The 17,553-nt window shown below is 29.0% G+C and overlaps 3 protein-coding genes across 14 annotated transcripts in view; all 3 read right to left on the reverse strand.

Annotated features, from left to right (window-relative positions):
• LOC108746983 (RNA-binding protein 1) overlaps positions 1-768 on the reverse strand; it is a 10,034-nt gene extending 9,266 nt beyond the window's left edge. For all 6 annotated transcript variants that reach the window (XM_018484161.1, XM_018484159.1, XM_018484157.1 and 3 more), the window contains exon 1: positions 634-768. The gene's annotated coding sequence lies outside the window, so the exon portion shown is untranslated. The remainder of the gene's footprint in view (positions 1-633) is intronic.
• Positions 769-3,904: 3,136 nt separating this feature from the next.
• Positions 3,905-5,910, reverse strand: LOC108746801 (mediator of RNA polymerase II transcription subunit 18). Of its 7 annotated transcripts, none has more exons than XM_018483766.1 (4): positions 5,748-5,910; positions 5,255-5,367; positions 4,638-4,915; positions 3,905-4,504 (listed from the first exon to the last, which is right to left on the reverse strand). In XM_018483766.1, the coding sequence occupies exons 3-4, from the start codon at positions 4,841-4,843 to the stop codon at positions 4,045-4,047; spliced, it is 666 nt and encodes a 221-aa protein (XP_018339268.1). In that variant the 5' UTR covers positions 4,844-4,915; positions 5,255-5,367; positions 5,748-5,910; the 3' UTR covers positions 3,905-4,044. The 7 variants fall into 7 exon arrangements, with proteins under 7 accessions (XP_018339268.1, XP_018339269.1, XP_018339271.1 ...); XM_018483767.1 differs by having other exon boundaries at positions 5,255-5,383; XM_018483769.1 differs by lacking the exon at positions 5,748-5,910 and adding an exon at positions 5,502-5,739.
• Positions 5,911-6,178: 268 nt separating this feature from the next.
• On the reverse strand, positions 6,179-10,301 carry LOC108746761 (ubiquitin carboxyl-terminal hydrolase 30). Its single transcript, XM_018483707.1, has 6 exons — positions 9,861-10,301; positions 9,017-9,172; positions 8,569-8,732; positions 8,045-8,461; positions 7,440-7,778; positions 6,179-7,284 (listed from the first exon to the last, which is right to left on the reverse strand). The coding sequence occupies exons 1-6, from the start codon at positions 9,958-9,960 to the stop codon at positions 7,033-7,035; spliced, it is 1,428 nt and encodes a 475-aa protein (XP_018339209.1). The 5' UTR covers positions 9,961-10,301; the 3' UTR covers positions 6,179-7,032.
• Positions 10,302-17,553: the final 7,252 nt, after the last annotated feature.

Raw genomic sequence — 17,553 nt, forward strand, 5'->3', positions numbered from 1 at the left:
TTTAATCTCCGTTCAATTTGCTCTTTATGTTCTTCTAATTCTTAGAACTAAAAAAAGGATGAAGAGTTGGTTGTTAATCGAGATAAAAATTAAAGATCTATTTTTGCTTGAACTAGTGTACACTTTTGAAACTTAAAGTGAAATAGATATAGTTTGATACTTAGCAAAAGCGAGAAAGAAAGGCTGAATTCAGCAGAAAGAGGAATTTTGCAGCTGTTGTCTTTAATATGATTAGTCTTATTCCTAGTTCTTCACAGGATCTAAATGTATAAACTAATCATATTTAAGAATTTTACAACTATTGCAAAGGTGCTTTTTCTACTAAACGCAGCCAATATTCTAATGCAGTTTAGTACAGGAATCAAAAACAACCTACATTGGTATAGAAATGTTAATTCCAAGATAGATTATCTCGTCATCTTTTTTCCTCCTCGCCTTTTGATCTATCATAAAAATTTCGCGATATATCGCCAAAAGTTTTTCATCCCGGCTTCCCGCCAGCGAGGAAGCGTCTCAAGCATTTCTAGTTGATTGCTCATGTCATGCAGGATTTCCCAACGAAACATCAAGTGGTTGAATGAAACCTCAAGAGCGCGCTGCATAACGAATTGACGACCAAAAAGTCACACTTACCTATGAGAGTGTTCTACTAGAACTCCTTAAAAATCACTTGCGATGGAGTCAGATCCACGCTACAACTACACTGAATATAAAATGGCGTCGATTTTAGTCTTTACCATCGATCTGCTCAGCCCACTCTTCCATGTTCGTCCCTCGGTCTTCTATTAACAGTGCTGCCACCGGCACTTGTACTCCGCAGTTCAAGTGTAGGTTTAATACTGCAATTTTCGTGAGAATTGTTTTCTAATTGTTGACGTTTCTAAGTCAACGATCAATCTTAATTGTTATTCAATGATAAATTATTTTTTTGATTAATTTATCAATCGAATTTTAATTACAACGAGATTTTGCTAAATCTTTGAAGTCGAATATTGACGTAATACGCGTCTTATACGACGGAAGTGGATTATAAAGAGGATTTTTTATTATTTCTACATAATTAATTAATGCATATGAATATATAATACATTCATCCAGGATTGGGTAAAATGCCTTTCGAATTCCATTTAAAATACTAATTGTGAACTTTTAAAAAGTGTATTTAAAATGCAAAATGCAAAATGGGTTTTTCGAATCTATTTTAAATGTAAAATGGATAAATAAGTATTTTAAATAGTTTTTCAAAATAGTTTTTCCCGCCCTAGCGAAAGAAAAATTTTTACAAAAAAATACAGAAAAACTATATAAATTGAGACAAAATCTTAGAAATCCTTCATTTTTCGTAGATATTCGTAGAGTGACGTTGTTTGAAGGCGAAGAATTTCTTAGTTTTTCAAACAAACAACACTACTCTACGTTCCCCTACAAATATCTACGAAAAATTAAGAATTTATAAGGTCTTGTTTCAATCTATATAGTTTTTCGTAAAACTTTTCTGTTAGGGTGGTATACATTGGTGGTATACATGGCATACATACACAAAATTTCGGGGAAATAAAATTGAAAAAGATCATATTGATGTAATTTTAATGGAAAATAAGTAATAAGTAGATTGCGGAGATATTTATGCAAAATACTTAACTAAATATTTTGCATAAATTGCATATTTACATATGGCAATCTCAACCTTTTTTATTTTACTTTTTAATAACTCTTTAACGAACAATGATCGACTGCTAAAATTGTCCAATGATTAACATTCAGTTAAGTATTTTGCATAAATATCCGCAGTCTAGTAATAAGGGTCAATCAGTTCACATGTGAAATATTACTGACTACAATCATCAACGAGATATCTTTCAAACCAAAGATCAATGGAGAGACCATTAAATACAATGCAGACGTAACGTAGAACAATGAAATGTATTGAATTCTAGTATCCATTTATCATATGATATTCTCAGATTTATTTTTCAATACTTATAGCGTTTTTTCTTGGGATACACTAGATGCAGTCCTCGCACCGTACTGCGTGTAAGAGTTATACTCAGCTACATTACACCAGAATGATGTACACCATGGTGCGTACTACATTATTATTGCGCTAAAACCCTATTCCCCTTTGATTTCCATTTTCAAATTTTAAATGTCACACTGGTTCTACACCATCCCTTTGAGATGCTGTAGCAAAATCTCACTTCGTACATAAAATTTGCACTATAATGTAGCCACAGAAACACGGTACACCGAATGAGTTCGCTTACCATCAGCCATGGAAACACGATATACTGTCTGAGTGTTGCAGTGGGCGATAGTGCAGCCAAAAGAAAACGCTAGTAGACGGCAAGGATCTCGCGAGCGTTGCAATGGTTTGCAGGCATATACTTAAGAAAATTTGCTCCTGCGTATGTGTATGTGCGGATAGGATTGAATCCATGGACCAGATCCATGGACCGGATCCATGGATTGTTAATCCGCGGACCGATCACTGAGCCATTCAACGCCTCTCTTAATTTTATTTAAAATTTTTGCTAAAAAGAGAATTGTCTGTAAAAATTTTTTAAACTTTCATTACACATTAATTTACTTATTTTATTTTCGAGGTAAGAGAACTCCCATGATACTCACCATGATAGGATAATTTTTATTCACAATTTATTATGTTAATTTGTGTTGTTTCTGAGGAGGGCTCAAAAGTGAACTGAATCATGTACGCTCGTTTTAGTGAGTAAAGAAGTTTCACACTTGATAGATATATTATTTGCACGACGTCTTCTGCGCTTGACTCCTACTGCCCGTATCCTTTCCAGTTCCTTATTTTATTTTATTATTAAATTTTCATTATACACTAACTATTAAGACAAACATCTCTTCATTTTTTATTTTATAAAGTTCAATACACATTTTGTAAAAAAATATTTTTCACATCGTGTTTTAATATGACTTCTGAGAACCTTTCTTTGTAAGCAAAGAATTAAAAGGCAAAGCGAAATTTTATCGAGTGGTTATAAATATGGATAAATATTAAAATATAATCACAATTAAAACAATATTCTAAAACTGTTACATTGACAGCTTATGTTTCTTTGACGACTGTTTTTAAGCAGTGCGACTTTTGACTGTTATTAACATCATTCAAGAATTGGAAATAAATTAATTAGTAAGAGCGAATTAATATTTATGTAATGTTATATTTAATAAAAGAATTATTTTATCATTAAACATAACACTACATAAATATTTTTATTTAACGCCAATATTATGTCGCTTATTTTTACCTCTTAAAATAAACAGAGAAATTCAAGATGAGAATACAGCGCAATTAGAGAGGCGTAAGCTGTAATGTCAAAAATGTTTTATTACTTCATGAAAAGGATGATGTTATCATTATTCCAAATTGATTATACGTTTTGATTCGCTTTGGAATCCTCTTCAGCATAAATACAGAGATTTCGAAGTATTTGAGGAACAGATTTTCAAAATGCATTTTGTCCAAAGTTTCATTTTTTTAGTTAGAGATGGCAGAATGTTCAGAATGAATCAAGGACTTATATTATAAGCTACTCTTAGATATTCAGAAAACATGTTTTCATAGTTAATTTATATGTTGAAAAAAACGTAGAAATTTCGAAGTGTATTATGTTTTTTAACTAGAGATAAACAAAATGTATTTGTTTAACATTTTTAGCAATTGTTTAGTAATTTTGTTTAATATTTCACATCCTACTGATTGATATATTGTTATTTTCTATAAAGTGCATAGTTTCTTTCTTTTTTTTCATTTTCTAAAAATTACAAATTTTGGATAAAATGTATATTATCTATGAAAATCTGCTTCTCATTTATAATTATGCTATAATAATTTAACAATAAATTTGTTCGGTTTATAGCCTTTTTATCTTTTTTGTTCAAATATACGAAAAATTTTTTCTACCTTTTTAAAAAATTGCTACCGATGAACATTTTTCGACGCATTACACACAATGCCTTACATAAGAATAAGTTTTGCAATAAAAAATCTCGATAAATGCGATAAATAAAAAATTAATGAACTAATCTCTTGTAATCTATTTTCTCCAATTGCACCAAAGGTCGTAGCTGTTCCGCAAATATCCTCATGTCCTCTGCTATGGCATCCTGTCCACTGGGAGCCAACACGCTGAGCTCAACCAAATAACTCTGTGAAATCATTTCCGGCACACCTTCTGGCACTTTACCCTGGTTCACCTTGAAGATCTTTGATACAGTGATTTTCATTCGTCCTTTGCGAAACATGTAGCCACGAGTAACATATTCGAAGTCCAGTTTACAGCCCAACTCGGTGAGAAACTCCACTACGGTGTTACTTGTAGCGATGTCGATGCTACTGCGAACAATCGTTGGTCGAGATTTATCACCAAGTTCAGGTTGGCCAATATACCTCAACTGCCATGGCATGTCCGCGTTGCTTGCGTCCAGAGTACGTCGTACTCGCAGTAATAGCGGTTGCTCCTGTGGAGTACTTCTGAAAAGAAGTCAAACAAATATTTGCAACTCGATATGTAAATCGACTTTGATTACATTTTTCATAGATATATTTGTATTTTTATAGATACATCTATAAAAACACAACGTTGACATGAAAGAAATGATTTTACCTGCGGATGCTGAAACACATCTCATGGTCGTAGAAGCCCTCAGGTCCATGATCAACATTGTCACACAAACCACGAAGTCTGTGCAGCAATACTTCTACGGAAGTATCCAACACTGATCCCTGCAGTAGATACTCCTGATTGGGAATAATGTTGGACTTAAGAGCAGCAGTTAAGCTGTCCATGGCAGTGCTGATCGGAGCAGTCATGGTGGCTTATATCAACTTCAATGAGGGGTAACAGACTCAGACCTATTTGTGGTAAATAAAACTAAAGAATCCCTATTATAGATGGAAATTATTGATATATTACTCGATACCTCTCAAATAAAAGTTCTACATAGTGTCCATTTACTATAAGCTACAATAATGATACAACTCAAAAGTTATTAACTTTTAATTGTTTGTTTTAGTTGTTGTGCAATAAAAATTTAAGATTTAAAAGATTTAAAAGATTTTCCATTCTTTTATAATCAGTTATTACACTTAAAATTACATTTCAAAATTAAGGTTACATTCAAGTAAGGTTAATTTTAAATGATCCAAAACATTCAAATTTACTTTCTAAAAAACTTTGTTTTTTTGAGTTGTAGCAAATAAGCAATACGACTTTTCACATACCTCTGTTTTTATATATTATCTATAGCATGGAGTTGAAATAATTTAATCCTTTCATACATTATTTTTTCTCGGAGATCGAGGAAGTTCCCTGTATTCCGTTCTCTACATTACGCCTAACCTCAGAGTAAACTATCAATTTGTGATTTTATAAATGTTCTAATTAATGTAGAACAACACTTTTTCATTTTAGTGAATTTAGATTATATTCGTTTTTTATAATTCTTATTCGATGTTAAGTAAAATATACCGGCTCATATAAAGTAGCCACAGCAATGTCGCTACGCTTGGCTTGATCACGTATGACGTAGCATCTTATCCTTGTCGTTTATCAAATATTAAAGAAGGATAAAACGATAGATCATATGTGAAACGGAACCTTTTATTTTCATCTCTCCGACTTTTTCCAAATGAATTTCTAGCTCTCTGGCTAGGAGAGCATGTTTTATGAAAAAGTCTTAACTAAAATTACTTCCATATTACAAATCAAACTAACCAAGACTCATTATCCTTTTTGACGTTTAAATTCTCGAGGTAGGGGAGCTCACCATGATAGGACAATTTTTTATTCACAGTTCATTAATGTTAATTTGTGTTGTCTCTGAGGAAGGCTTAAAAAAAAGTGAGCCGAAACATATAAGCGCGTTTTAGTTGAATAATGAAAGAAGTTTCATACTTCATAGATATATTATTTGCGCAACGTCTTCTGCGCTTGACTCCTACTGCCCGTTTTCCTTTCCAATTCTTTAAAATTACTTCAATAAAATTTATTATTTTAATAAAAATTAAATTGGGAAGAAAAAATTATTACATTTTTCAATAAAGTATGCTGCGTTCTAAATTTTATTCCATTTTAATAAGTTTTTATAAGATTTTAAATTACATATTTACGTATCTAACATTCTTAAAGTAAATTTATTCTGGTAATTCGCATATTTCTTTATGCTAATCAGAGAAAGGAAATTCATCGATATATATATATATACAAATTAACAAATTCGCAGTCTTCACACAATAATAATAATAGTTTTAACAATTGCACTAAATATGCAAGAGCTCAAAGAGCCTCAGATATGAACGTAATAAAAAATACGATTCATCTCCTAATAAATTTAATTCGACGAATTTGTTATTGGCACGATCTTAGTTCCTTGTTAAAACAAAGATATAATAATGAACTGATCAAATGATCCATAAAAATTGACAGTCTCTTTTGGTAGAAATCTACTATCACTATTATAGAACAAGAAATTTTTATTTCAAAACTTACTATTCCGGTAAATTTATCAACGTCCAATAATGGCAATTATTAACGCATTCGTCGCGAATGAAATATTTCGGAATTTTAGATTATATATTCGATACATTTCACGGTTGCTATAAAATATCACCTAGAGACGCATGTTTCATAGTCGTATATTATAACAAAATTGAATTTTTAATTTGATTTTTAATCTATCGAGCCTTATATTATTTCCTTATCGTTATAACAAAGTATTATCGCGCAACATCGAACGATATTAAACTTATTATGGAAAATTCGACAGTCTCTTATATTTCGCAAATCCTTTCCGTTCTTTCTAGCTGTGTTTTCTACACAATTGTTTTTAATTCCTTGCAGTAATTCTATCTTTCCGTAAAATTTCCGTTGTACATAATTGCTTTACTTTAAATGCCAAAAGCATAAGAGAGAAAGCATGGCTAAAAAGAGCGGTCCGATTATCAATCGACGCGTCATTTCGTAATTCTTATAGATAGCCTATCACTTCAAAAATTTGTTCCTAGCTAGGATAAACGCTATTGATGCGTTCATAGAAGAGTAGGTATGGACTGGCAAGCAGCACCTGCGTCAATGACACGCTCTCGACAATAACGTCAGACGTGTACAGCCATTGATCCGCTTTATTTCCGCGTCTGAAGCAAACGAAATGGCCGGAGTCCACTGGGCCGCGGTGTTCGATTACCGCGCACAACCGATACTTGTGTTTACCCTGTATCGTTATGAAATTGTTACCAAGAAACTTCGCGTCACCCTATAAATAAAGAGATTCCAGTAAATTAATTGAACTGTGCCTGGGCTAATCATAAATTTAGATTGAAAGTTGTAGGATTGTAAATTAAATATTTCTGAAAATTCCTTATTTTTTTATAAATTTACTATCTTTTTATAAATCTTTTTATAAATCACCTGCGCGTTTCTCTTTTTTGTCTCCGTATAAGTGTACGGATCTAGCACCAGAAATTCGGGGAACGTGATCTGATCATCCCTTTTAATTGGCATGCCTGAAGAGCTCCAAGTGGTCCTCGGAATGTGCAAGCATAAACACTTAGGCAATTTGCCGAGGGTGAGAGTCTTGATGGCGGTGCAACGCGACGAACATCCATCACATTGCACATCACGCACAATTTCGCTGTCTACGAAACGTGACAGTAACCATTCCAAAGAGTGATGCTGTGGTACGAATGATGAAGTGAGCGGTGGTAATGGTAATGATAATGTCTCAAGCTTATCGTAACGTACTGAAGACTGAAAAAAGAAATGAGGATTAAGATTAAAATTTTGTATTATTAAATTTTGTGTTATTAAAGAATACAATACTTAACATTATTAAGATTAGAATTTAAGATTATTAAAACTAGAAATTATTTTAATAGGAAGCGAGGGAAAGAAAATATTATTATTGATATTTGATTTAAAACGATTTGTTTTAAATACAAATAAATTAATAATATTTAAAAAATTCGAACAAAGGGATTAGTAATAAAAAAATTGAATTACTTTCGTGACAATACCTTCCAGAAACAGTCGCTGCACTGAACTTGGCTAGTGATGAGGCCTGAGAACGGATGCGTCTCCACTGACATTGAAGGAATGTTAGTAAATGACATGGCGGCGCATAGAGACTTCCATGATCCGAAGAGGCTCGTGCAGTCGCCGTTGCCTTGAATGCTTCGCGATAACAATTCTGAGGATCTAGCGAGGATCATACCCGGCCTGCATGTGCTTGGAGATGTACTGGATATAGACGATGTTGAGGTCATCATCTGATTGTTGCAGTTTTTGTCAAAGCCCTTCGGATTATCGGAATTATTCTCCACTGACGCTATGTCATTACAAGAGGCGCTTCTGAGATTCAGAGTATCGCCTGTTCCTCTTACATCTGGATTTATAACCGGGCTTGGTGGCAATGCATCGGACAAACAACCTTTCTGAAATCATAAATAAACTTTTCAATTAGTTACAAGAATTTAATCTTAAAAAATCTTTTTTTGCAACGAAAAGTTTCTGTTGCATACAATAATGACATATTGAATACCCTATTAGCAGGTTGCATTTCAGCATCTAACGCACTGAGAACCACGTGGAACAACTCGTGAGCATCTTGATAACCAGGTCCAAAATTCCACAATGAGCCAACGGAAGAGATGATTTCAACAGGTGTCACATTGCCATATAAGTCATCCGCAAAACCATTAATTTCTATGAAATATAGATTAGTATAATGCAAGATATAAAAGCATGAACATAGAAAATTTAAAAAATTTCAAAAACTTAATTTAAAAAATACTGTTATTTTTAACATTGATCTTTAATCAGTGTTAAAAATAATAGTATTTTTTAAATTAAGTTCTTGAAATTTTTTAAAGATCTTGTCAAACAACAAGATTAAAAACTTAGAAATTAATTTAATGTCCATAGATTAAAAGTTACAATTTTAAATCCACAATTAAACTACTAAAGATAATATCAAATCACAGCCATACTTTTGAGAACAGAAAGCAGTGTGTCAGCAAAGTTCCTATCCTTCTTTTCTTGCTGTTTCTGAAGCCAGAAAATAAACGAGGGGCAAGCAGCCAATGCTTGTAAAAGAGAATTCAGGAAACATGTGTATCCTAAATTGTTAATCCCGACAACTCGACCTAGAAGCAGATAAAATAAAGTCACAATTAACCTAGAGAATTTGTTTTCTATTAATTCTCTGAAGCTAATGCCAAAATTTGTAATATAATTATTGACGTGAGTCTGTAAATATTAATGTGACTCATTTATGTTAATTAATAGACATTAATTAATTTCAAGAAACCAAAATGACATAATTCTAATCAAAAAGAATAAACCAAAGTATATTTTATAATGATCAAAATTTGTAAATGTAACATAAAAAAAATTGAATTGTTTGATATTTTTGACAGAAATTTATAACTGAATGGGTTCAATAGATCCATCATCAGCTTCAGATAATTAAGTATATAATCTTGTGATTGAGATAAAATAATCAAAAGAAAAATGTATGTAAAATTATCTAGCGTAAATAAAACTAAAATCGTAGTAATTGTGCTTAAGTAATAAATCTTTAACAGAATTAAACCTAACAAAAACACTCTAAAGAAATTATATTTATTTGATCTATATAATACAATAAAAATTTATACTTATATATATATATATATATACATGTATATTATTTTTTCCAACACTAAAAGATATCGATAATGGCTATATTATTTTCTTTATACTTTTATTACACAAAAATAAAGCACAAGGATAAAAGGATAAAAGGACGTAGTCTCCCTAATAAACGTTTGATGAACGTAGCCCAAACGTCACCTTTTTTTCTAGGTTTGGGCGACGGGCCCCACAGAACGAAAAGGCCGACGGCGATGGCGAAGCCCACGCCGGCAAACACTGCAATCTTCTCCACGTCCATCGCGCACCAAATCGATCAGGGCTTTCCACTGACAATCCCTATGACGGAACGCTTTAACCTATGTTCCGGCTAATGCAACTCGTCCTTGACTTTCGTTGGGGCATACTTCCGTGACGATTAAGCCTTCCCCGAGGCGCACCGTAAATAACGAAACTCACGTGGTTGACAGGACTAAGTTTTAGTGAAAAATCACAAAGGATAACTCTTCCGCACGGGTCGCGATTGTCGCGAATCGGTCGAATGCGCGAACTTGCTCGACTCAACGACACGAGCGACTTACAGGTTATGGTTGATCGACGAGCGCAGCGCGATGCGCAATAAACCGAATAAACGAATAAACAGAACGAATCACATTCAATGAATTTGAAACAGCGAATTGCAGCCAATGGCTGCGTTCAGCGGACTCAACAGTTGAGTAAGCGCTCGCTGTTATTGATGTATTCTTCCAGATTTAAAATGCTAAATGATCTAAAAGAATTCACTAATAACAATGAGCGCTCACTCAATTGCTGAGTCTGCTGAATGCAGCCAATGCAATCATAGGAGGAGTTAGAGACTAGAGTCCTATGTAAAATTAGAGAACTACTATATTACTACTATATTAACAACGTTGATTTGCAGCTATTAATTTTTATTTTTGATAATCTGATATAAATAAATTTACTATGAATTATATTTAAAAATGGATTTATTTAATTTAAAATGCTTTTTATTAGAAATTTTACGTAAATATAATATTAATTACATTTAGTATCACTAAAGTATGTATATTTTCGGAGTAGTTTGATTTAGTGCTCAGTAGAGTCTATCATAATGATTATTATATTATATTATTTTCGAGTTTTGATATCAATCAGGTTTAGTTGCATTGTTTCTTTAAACATGAGTCTTCCTATAGAGTTTCCTGGATAAGATGATCGCACTTCCAAAGTGGTAATAAATTTTAGTTTATTATCGATCAATTTTATTATATGCTCATATTTTGTCTGCAAAATTTGTCATCAAAAAAATTGAATTTGAATAAAGAAGTTGAAATTATTATTATAAATAAATATAGCAAACGTTAATTTTTTCAGTAAAAAATTACGTTGTTGTATCATGTAGACAATAAAGATTTATATAGCATATTATTTTGCTATTGCATTAAATTGTGATTTTGTTTATAGGATTTTCAATCTTAGTTGGATAAATCTATACAAGGTGTTTTGACATAAATTAGCAAGAAAAAAGTAATAAATTATTATAGCAAATAAATTCTTCATAAATTAAGTAAAATGTTATTTGTAAAAAATGTAATTATAATAAGTTTAACTCTTGGAAATTAACGCTGTACTATATGCGCGATCAATTTCAATATTATCAAATTTTATTTCTCGTAATTTTAATTAATAATTGATATACATTTTTAAATACACTTTAATAATATTGAAATTTATCGCGCACATTATACAGCGCTAATTTTCAAGAGCTAAACTTATAATTATATTTTTTATATATCAGGGAATATTAAGATTATCATTCATTTGAATTGTAAATTTTTATTTTAAGCAATTTTTTAAATATAACAGTTTTAATACACAACAACTATAAATTACAGATTACATTTAGACGATCACTTTATTGTGTTTTATATATACATATATGTATATATATATGTACATATGTATATATAATATGTATAATATGCGTGTGTAATGAGCGCTGCACTAAAGTGCGTACTCGTTAATTATACTATTTCAGATGGTCAAGTTCCTGATTATAAAAAAAAAAGTAGTTGCTTACACAAATGTTCCCTCAGTTGCCATAAAAATTGCCACAATCTATTTGTAAAAGAGAACTGTTGCCTGAGTATTGTCATCAAATTGCTTATAATCTTTGGTGGCAATAAAATTCTAATAGGCAAAATTAGCATTCTTAATATTGTGATTTAAGCAACTTGCTATCTAGAATTGCACACGTGATTCATGAACAGATGGATGTTTAAGCATAGTTTGTAATTAAAACTCTTATATTTAACTATACCGGTTATAGAACAAAAATTTACAGATAACTTTTTTTACTTAATTATATTTTTTTAAGAACTTTCTTGCTATAGTATTTTAAGCCGCGTATTTTGCGACACCTTGTATAAATTTAACAGTTAAATCATTAATAAAATTGTTAAAAGAATTATTTAGAAAAAAATTATTAAAACTTAGGTGCAATAATTATTTTTTTGTATCTAATAGAATAAAAATAAAACAAAATCGACAAAAATGATAAAAAAAATATAAAGTATAGAAAAATGAATATGTACTCACCACTTTTCCACCTTTCAAAGTGTTAGCAAAATCTGATGAATAAGTGCAATTCTGCCTATTTTTTACAATGTGTACGTATAAATCTTTTTGATTAGAGAAGTCCTTTAACAATCTAATTTGAAAATTGGAATCCATTTGCTCATTTATATTCTTCTTTCTATATATTATAGCTGTATTGTATGTAGTTGTGCAAATACCTATTAGTGTATTTTCTTTTATGGCACCCAAATATCTATCTTCCTCGAATCCATGAAGCTTTATATTAATACTTATGTTAAATTGAGAAATAATATTTCGAATAAAATTTATAGTTTGATTGGAAACCCTAGATTCTATTCAATAAAAAATTTTTCATGCATGTATTTATTTAAATATGTATAAACCATACATAAACATGCGCGTGTATAAATATTCATAAACATATATAATTATGTATGAGATATGTCCATACATGTTTATATATTTTTCTTTTATTTGTAAAATTATTATATTTTTAATATACTAAAAATAATAATAATAATGAAAAAACGTAATAAATAATTAAAAAAAAATTTTCGCATTGTTTATTTTAGGAAAAATCAAGTTTGGAGAAATGTAAAACAATTGCTCATATATAATTGTATGTAAAATTATACATAGCTATGTATAAACAAATTTTTTTACATTTTTTCAAATTTTTTGATTTTTTTCTAAAACAAACAATGCAGCAATTGTCCTATTAATTATTTTTGATGTTTTTGTTAATATTATTATTATTTTAAGTACACTAAAAAGAAATTTCACAAAAGAAAGAAAGATGAATGAACATATTTTATGTACAATTATATGTGTCTCATAAGTTTTTGTCAAGCGCTTTTGTGTAGATAGGGCGAATTAAAACAGCGAGAGGCAAAAATAAATGATTTTTGTCTCTTGCAGTTTTTCTGTAAAGTTAATAGTAGATATTTGAGTAAAAAATTATAATAAGACCAATATTTGACAATTTTTAGTAATTAATATCTTATTAATATCTATTGCGAAAATTGCAAAATAGTAGAGGACTTTTTGACTCAGTTTAATTAGCTCTATCTACACAAAAGCGCTTGGCAAAAACTTACGGAACACTCTGTATATTCGTGTATAAAAATTTTTACTAGGTACGGATGCAATCGGTACACCACGATTATTGAATTCCATCTCAAACCACTGTCCTTGGAGATTGCTCAACGTAAACTTTTCGGTAAAATTTTGGTTGTTCGACGTCATTGACATGATATCGTACAAGAAACAGTGCAGAATTTTTTGAAAGGGATTACATGCTATTCTAGAGGTTAATTTTGTTATAAAGTCGAACTTTCCGTATTCTATCTTGGTTTGATTCACCTCGTATAAATATTCTGGATCAAAATACAAGTTTTCTGAAATATTTGCGACGATACCTAATAATAAATAAACAAAAGTTTGATACAGCATCTATTGTTATAGACATTAATTTTTGTAATATTTTTTTTATTATTTTTGTAATATTTTTTTTATTATTTTTTTTATTATTTTAATTATTATCTTTCAAAATTTATGATTATATTCACATTTTTAACAATAGTATTTTAATTTATCTTAAAAAAATATGTAATAATACATAAAATAATACATGAAGAATCGTACAGATATGGTGTGTAAATAATTGATTTAAATATCCGCATACTCCGAGAGAAAGGCATTGTTATATGAGCAGATGACAAAATCTTTGAAAAGTGTTATAAAAATGCTTTGGATTTAATATTTCCTTTTATTTAATTTTACAATATTTTTATATAAGTATATTTTTCTAATTTAAATTTAGAATTGCTATTTAACCTAAGAATTGAATGTGTTGAGAAATAACGTTGAAAAGTAACGTACAATAAATTGATAAATATGATATTGAACATGTAAAGTTGAATACGAATAGTTGTACTTTCTAGCTTACCCAGAAAAAATGGGATCAAGGTAACATTCACTAGCATTATGAAGCAGTAATGTACTTTCAACCGTATTATCCTTTTTTCACTTATGAACTTCTTTATATTAGAACGTGCTTATTTAATCTTTATGCAAATAATATCGTTTTGACCTCTTTTATTATTATGGATGTAATATTCGAGCCTTTTTTAGTCTCCATGATGTAAATAAAGCTCTGGTAATGACATTTATAGCTTATTGTAAAAATATGCTGTGTGCCATGCTTATAATAGCACATCTGACAATGAAATTTTAGATGCGATTTTTCTATTATATTAAATTTTATTTTGTATAAAAGAAAAAACATTATGTTGATCTCATTAAAATGTGTACGCAAAAGATATATCTTTTGTAAAAAGTATAAATTTATTTTACATTCAAAAATAAAATATAAATTTATATTATTATTTATAGTTATCTTCAAAAAATTTTTAATTATATAATATATTTTGATCATTAAATTAGTTATTTATAAATATTTTTAATAATTATGTAATTGGTGTATTTAATATAATATAATTAATATGTATTTAATTTAAGTAAAAATGTAATCCCTGTAAAATTTATTATAGAATAAATAAGTTGAATAGAAGAGTTGAAATTGTTATGTAAATATAGCAACCAAAATTTTTTTCACTAAAAAGATTTTTAGATTATTCAAATATTATTCAGATCATATACACATATATATATCATCATTCTGCTAATACAGTATGTTGTATTTTTTTATTAGTACAATATTTGTAATCCTAAATATATGTATATTCTAAAAATATATATATTTTGCGATTAAAGATTTAATAAAATTGTTGAAACAATTAGGAAATTAATTATAAAAAATTATTAACGTTGTTATACAACAATTAATTTTTTTGTATTTAATAAGAACAAGACAGAATAGATAAATCATAAAGCATGTAGAAAAGTACTCGTGTACGTATCATTTTTGCTCCCTTATACCAGTCCTCAAAATAATTGCAGCTCTTCCTATTTTTCAGAATATGTAAATTCTTTATTTGTAAATTTCTTTTATCAATTTTCCGCTATCAATCTAATTTGAAAATTAGAATCCTTATTTGCATCTTCTTTTCTATATTCTACATTTACATTATATGTGATTGTGCAAGCTCCTATTGGAGTAACTTCATCGTCGATAAAACTTGAGTATAGTACTTTTAGTCCGTATACCAATATTTATGTTAAATTGGTGAATAATATTTTTAACAAAATTTTTTACCATATTATTTTCAGTGTTATATCTTATTTTTGTGGTCTGTATTTCATGACTCCCGAATTCCATCTTGAACAACAATCCGATTTGGATTAGATTACTCTTCTTCGCGCTCTCATATATTAAATTATTATAATTTGTAGTCACGAACATGACGTCGTGCAAGTTACAAAGAAGATTTTTTGATGCGAAACATTGACATGTTATCTTCACCTCGTACAAGTATTCAGGATCGAAAGTTGAATTTATTGATATATTTAGAAGAATTCCTAAAAAAACAAAAGTTTGATCAAATATTAGAATATTGTCACGTATTATTATAAAAATTAATTTTCTCATAATTTATTATTTAAAATTTATAATTATATTCTACTCACAATTGTTTATCATATTATTTGAAATTTTGTGTTAAATTTAACACATATTCCACTCAAATTTATGTATTAATTTAATACAAGATGTGTATATTAGGAGGAAACACAAATAATATTTTTAAAAAATAAATATGAAGTAATATTAATACAATTCATAAAAAAACCGTAACGCATATTTTTTTTCAGTAACATAATATTTATTATATTATATGTTAAATTAACACATATATTGTATTATTTATTCATCTTAGAATTTACATTTAAATATTATTTTTTGATATTAATTATTATTGATCATTTACTCATAAATTATGTTATTTTGACGCTAAGGAAATAATTTGGCGCTTAAAGACATTAATTTAACAAATTATTTAGATAATAATCACATTATCTTAAATTAACATTAAAATACGTTAAAAATTTAATATTATATATAGTTTTAATAAGGACTTGAGTAAATCATTTCTAACATAAGTATGAAACATTTTTTACTATACTGTTACAGTCTATTTGTCTATTTGTATACTATTGTTTATATGTGGCTGTAAAATTTTAATTTTTTTTTTAAATGTATAAATTAGTACGGTGTAGATAATATAATTATTTCAAATATCCGTGTACTAAAAAAAAAGCATATATTTGCAACATAAGTAAATGAAATAAAATCTTTTTTAAAAAAAAAAGTCACAAGTAAGTACAGTATTTGGACTTGGCAATTCTTTTTATTTCATTTCACATTTGTCACATATCTATTCAATTTATATTTAAAATATTGCTATTATAAGAATAGCGAATATATTGGTTGAGTTTGTTGAGAGATTTTCTGTACAAATTGATAAATATACTAAACATAAAACTGAATACAAACAGTTGCTTTTTAGCTTACCCAGCAAGTACGGGATCAAAATAACGTTCGTCAACATTATGAAGTAATAGCGCTTCCAAATATGTCCGTCCAATATTACTTTTCTTTCAATAGTAAGTTTCTTCACAAAACATGCTTATCATTTAAATTTTTACGTTAAGCTAGTTTTACATTAGTCGTAAATCGATTAGAAGCATTTTGCGATTGCCAATCTGAAGCATGAATTTTGAAATTGATGCTTCCGGATTGGTGGTCGCAACAAATTAGCGATTGACTTGCGATTAAAGGATGTTGTTTTTACTTTTCTTATTATTATAGATGTACGATTTAATATTCGATTTAAATGATTCGAGTTATTTATAAACAGTATTTTGGCGTTGATATTCATAGCTGGTTATAAAGCCTAATTATGTTCACGATGCTAGAACTCGATCAAGTTTTAGAATCGAGAAATATGCAGCCAATCAATTTGCCGGTTTTCCGTAAAAACTGTAAGCTGATTGACTACACATTTCGATCCGGGAATTCGGACCGAGTTCTAGCATTGTGAACATAAGGCTTAAGAGTAAACTGTGTAGCATGTCTTTCTTAGGACACATCTAATAATAAAATTCTAAACACAAATTTTTTTATTAAATTTTATTTTTGTGTAAAAAAACAGTTTGAAATAATATATTAATATTGTTAAAATGTGCGCATAAAATATCTTTGCAAAAGGTATAAAATTTATTTCATATTCAAGAATATAATAAAATTATGTTCTTGAATATAATAATTATATATAATAATAATAATTATATAAAGATTTAATTAATTTATAAAATTTATAAATTTTATAAATTA

This window comes from Trachymyrmex septentrionalis, unplaced genomic scaffold, assembly GCF_001594115.1.
Source record: "Trachymyrmex septentrionalis isolate Tsep2-gDNA-1 unplaced genomic scaffold, Tsep1.0 scaffold19, whole genome shotgun sequence".
Classification (NCBI taxonomy): Eukaryota; Metazoa; Arthropoda; class Insecta; order Hymenoptera; family Formicidae; genus Trachymyrmex; species Trachymyrmex septentrionalis.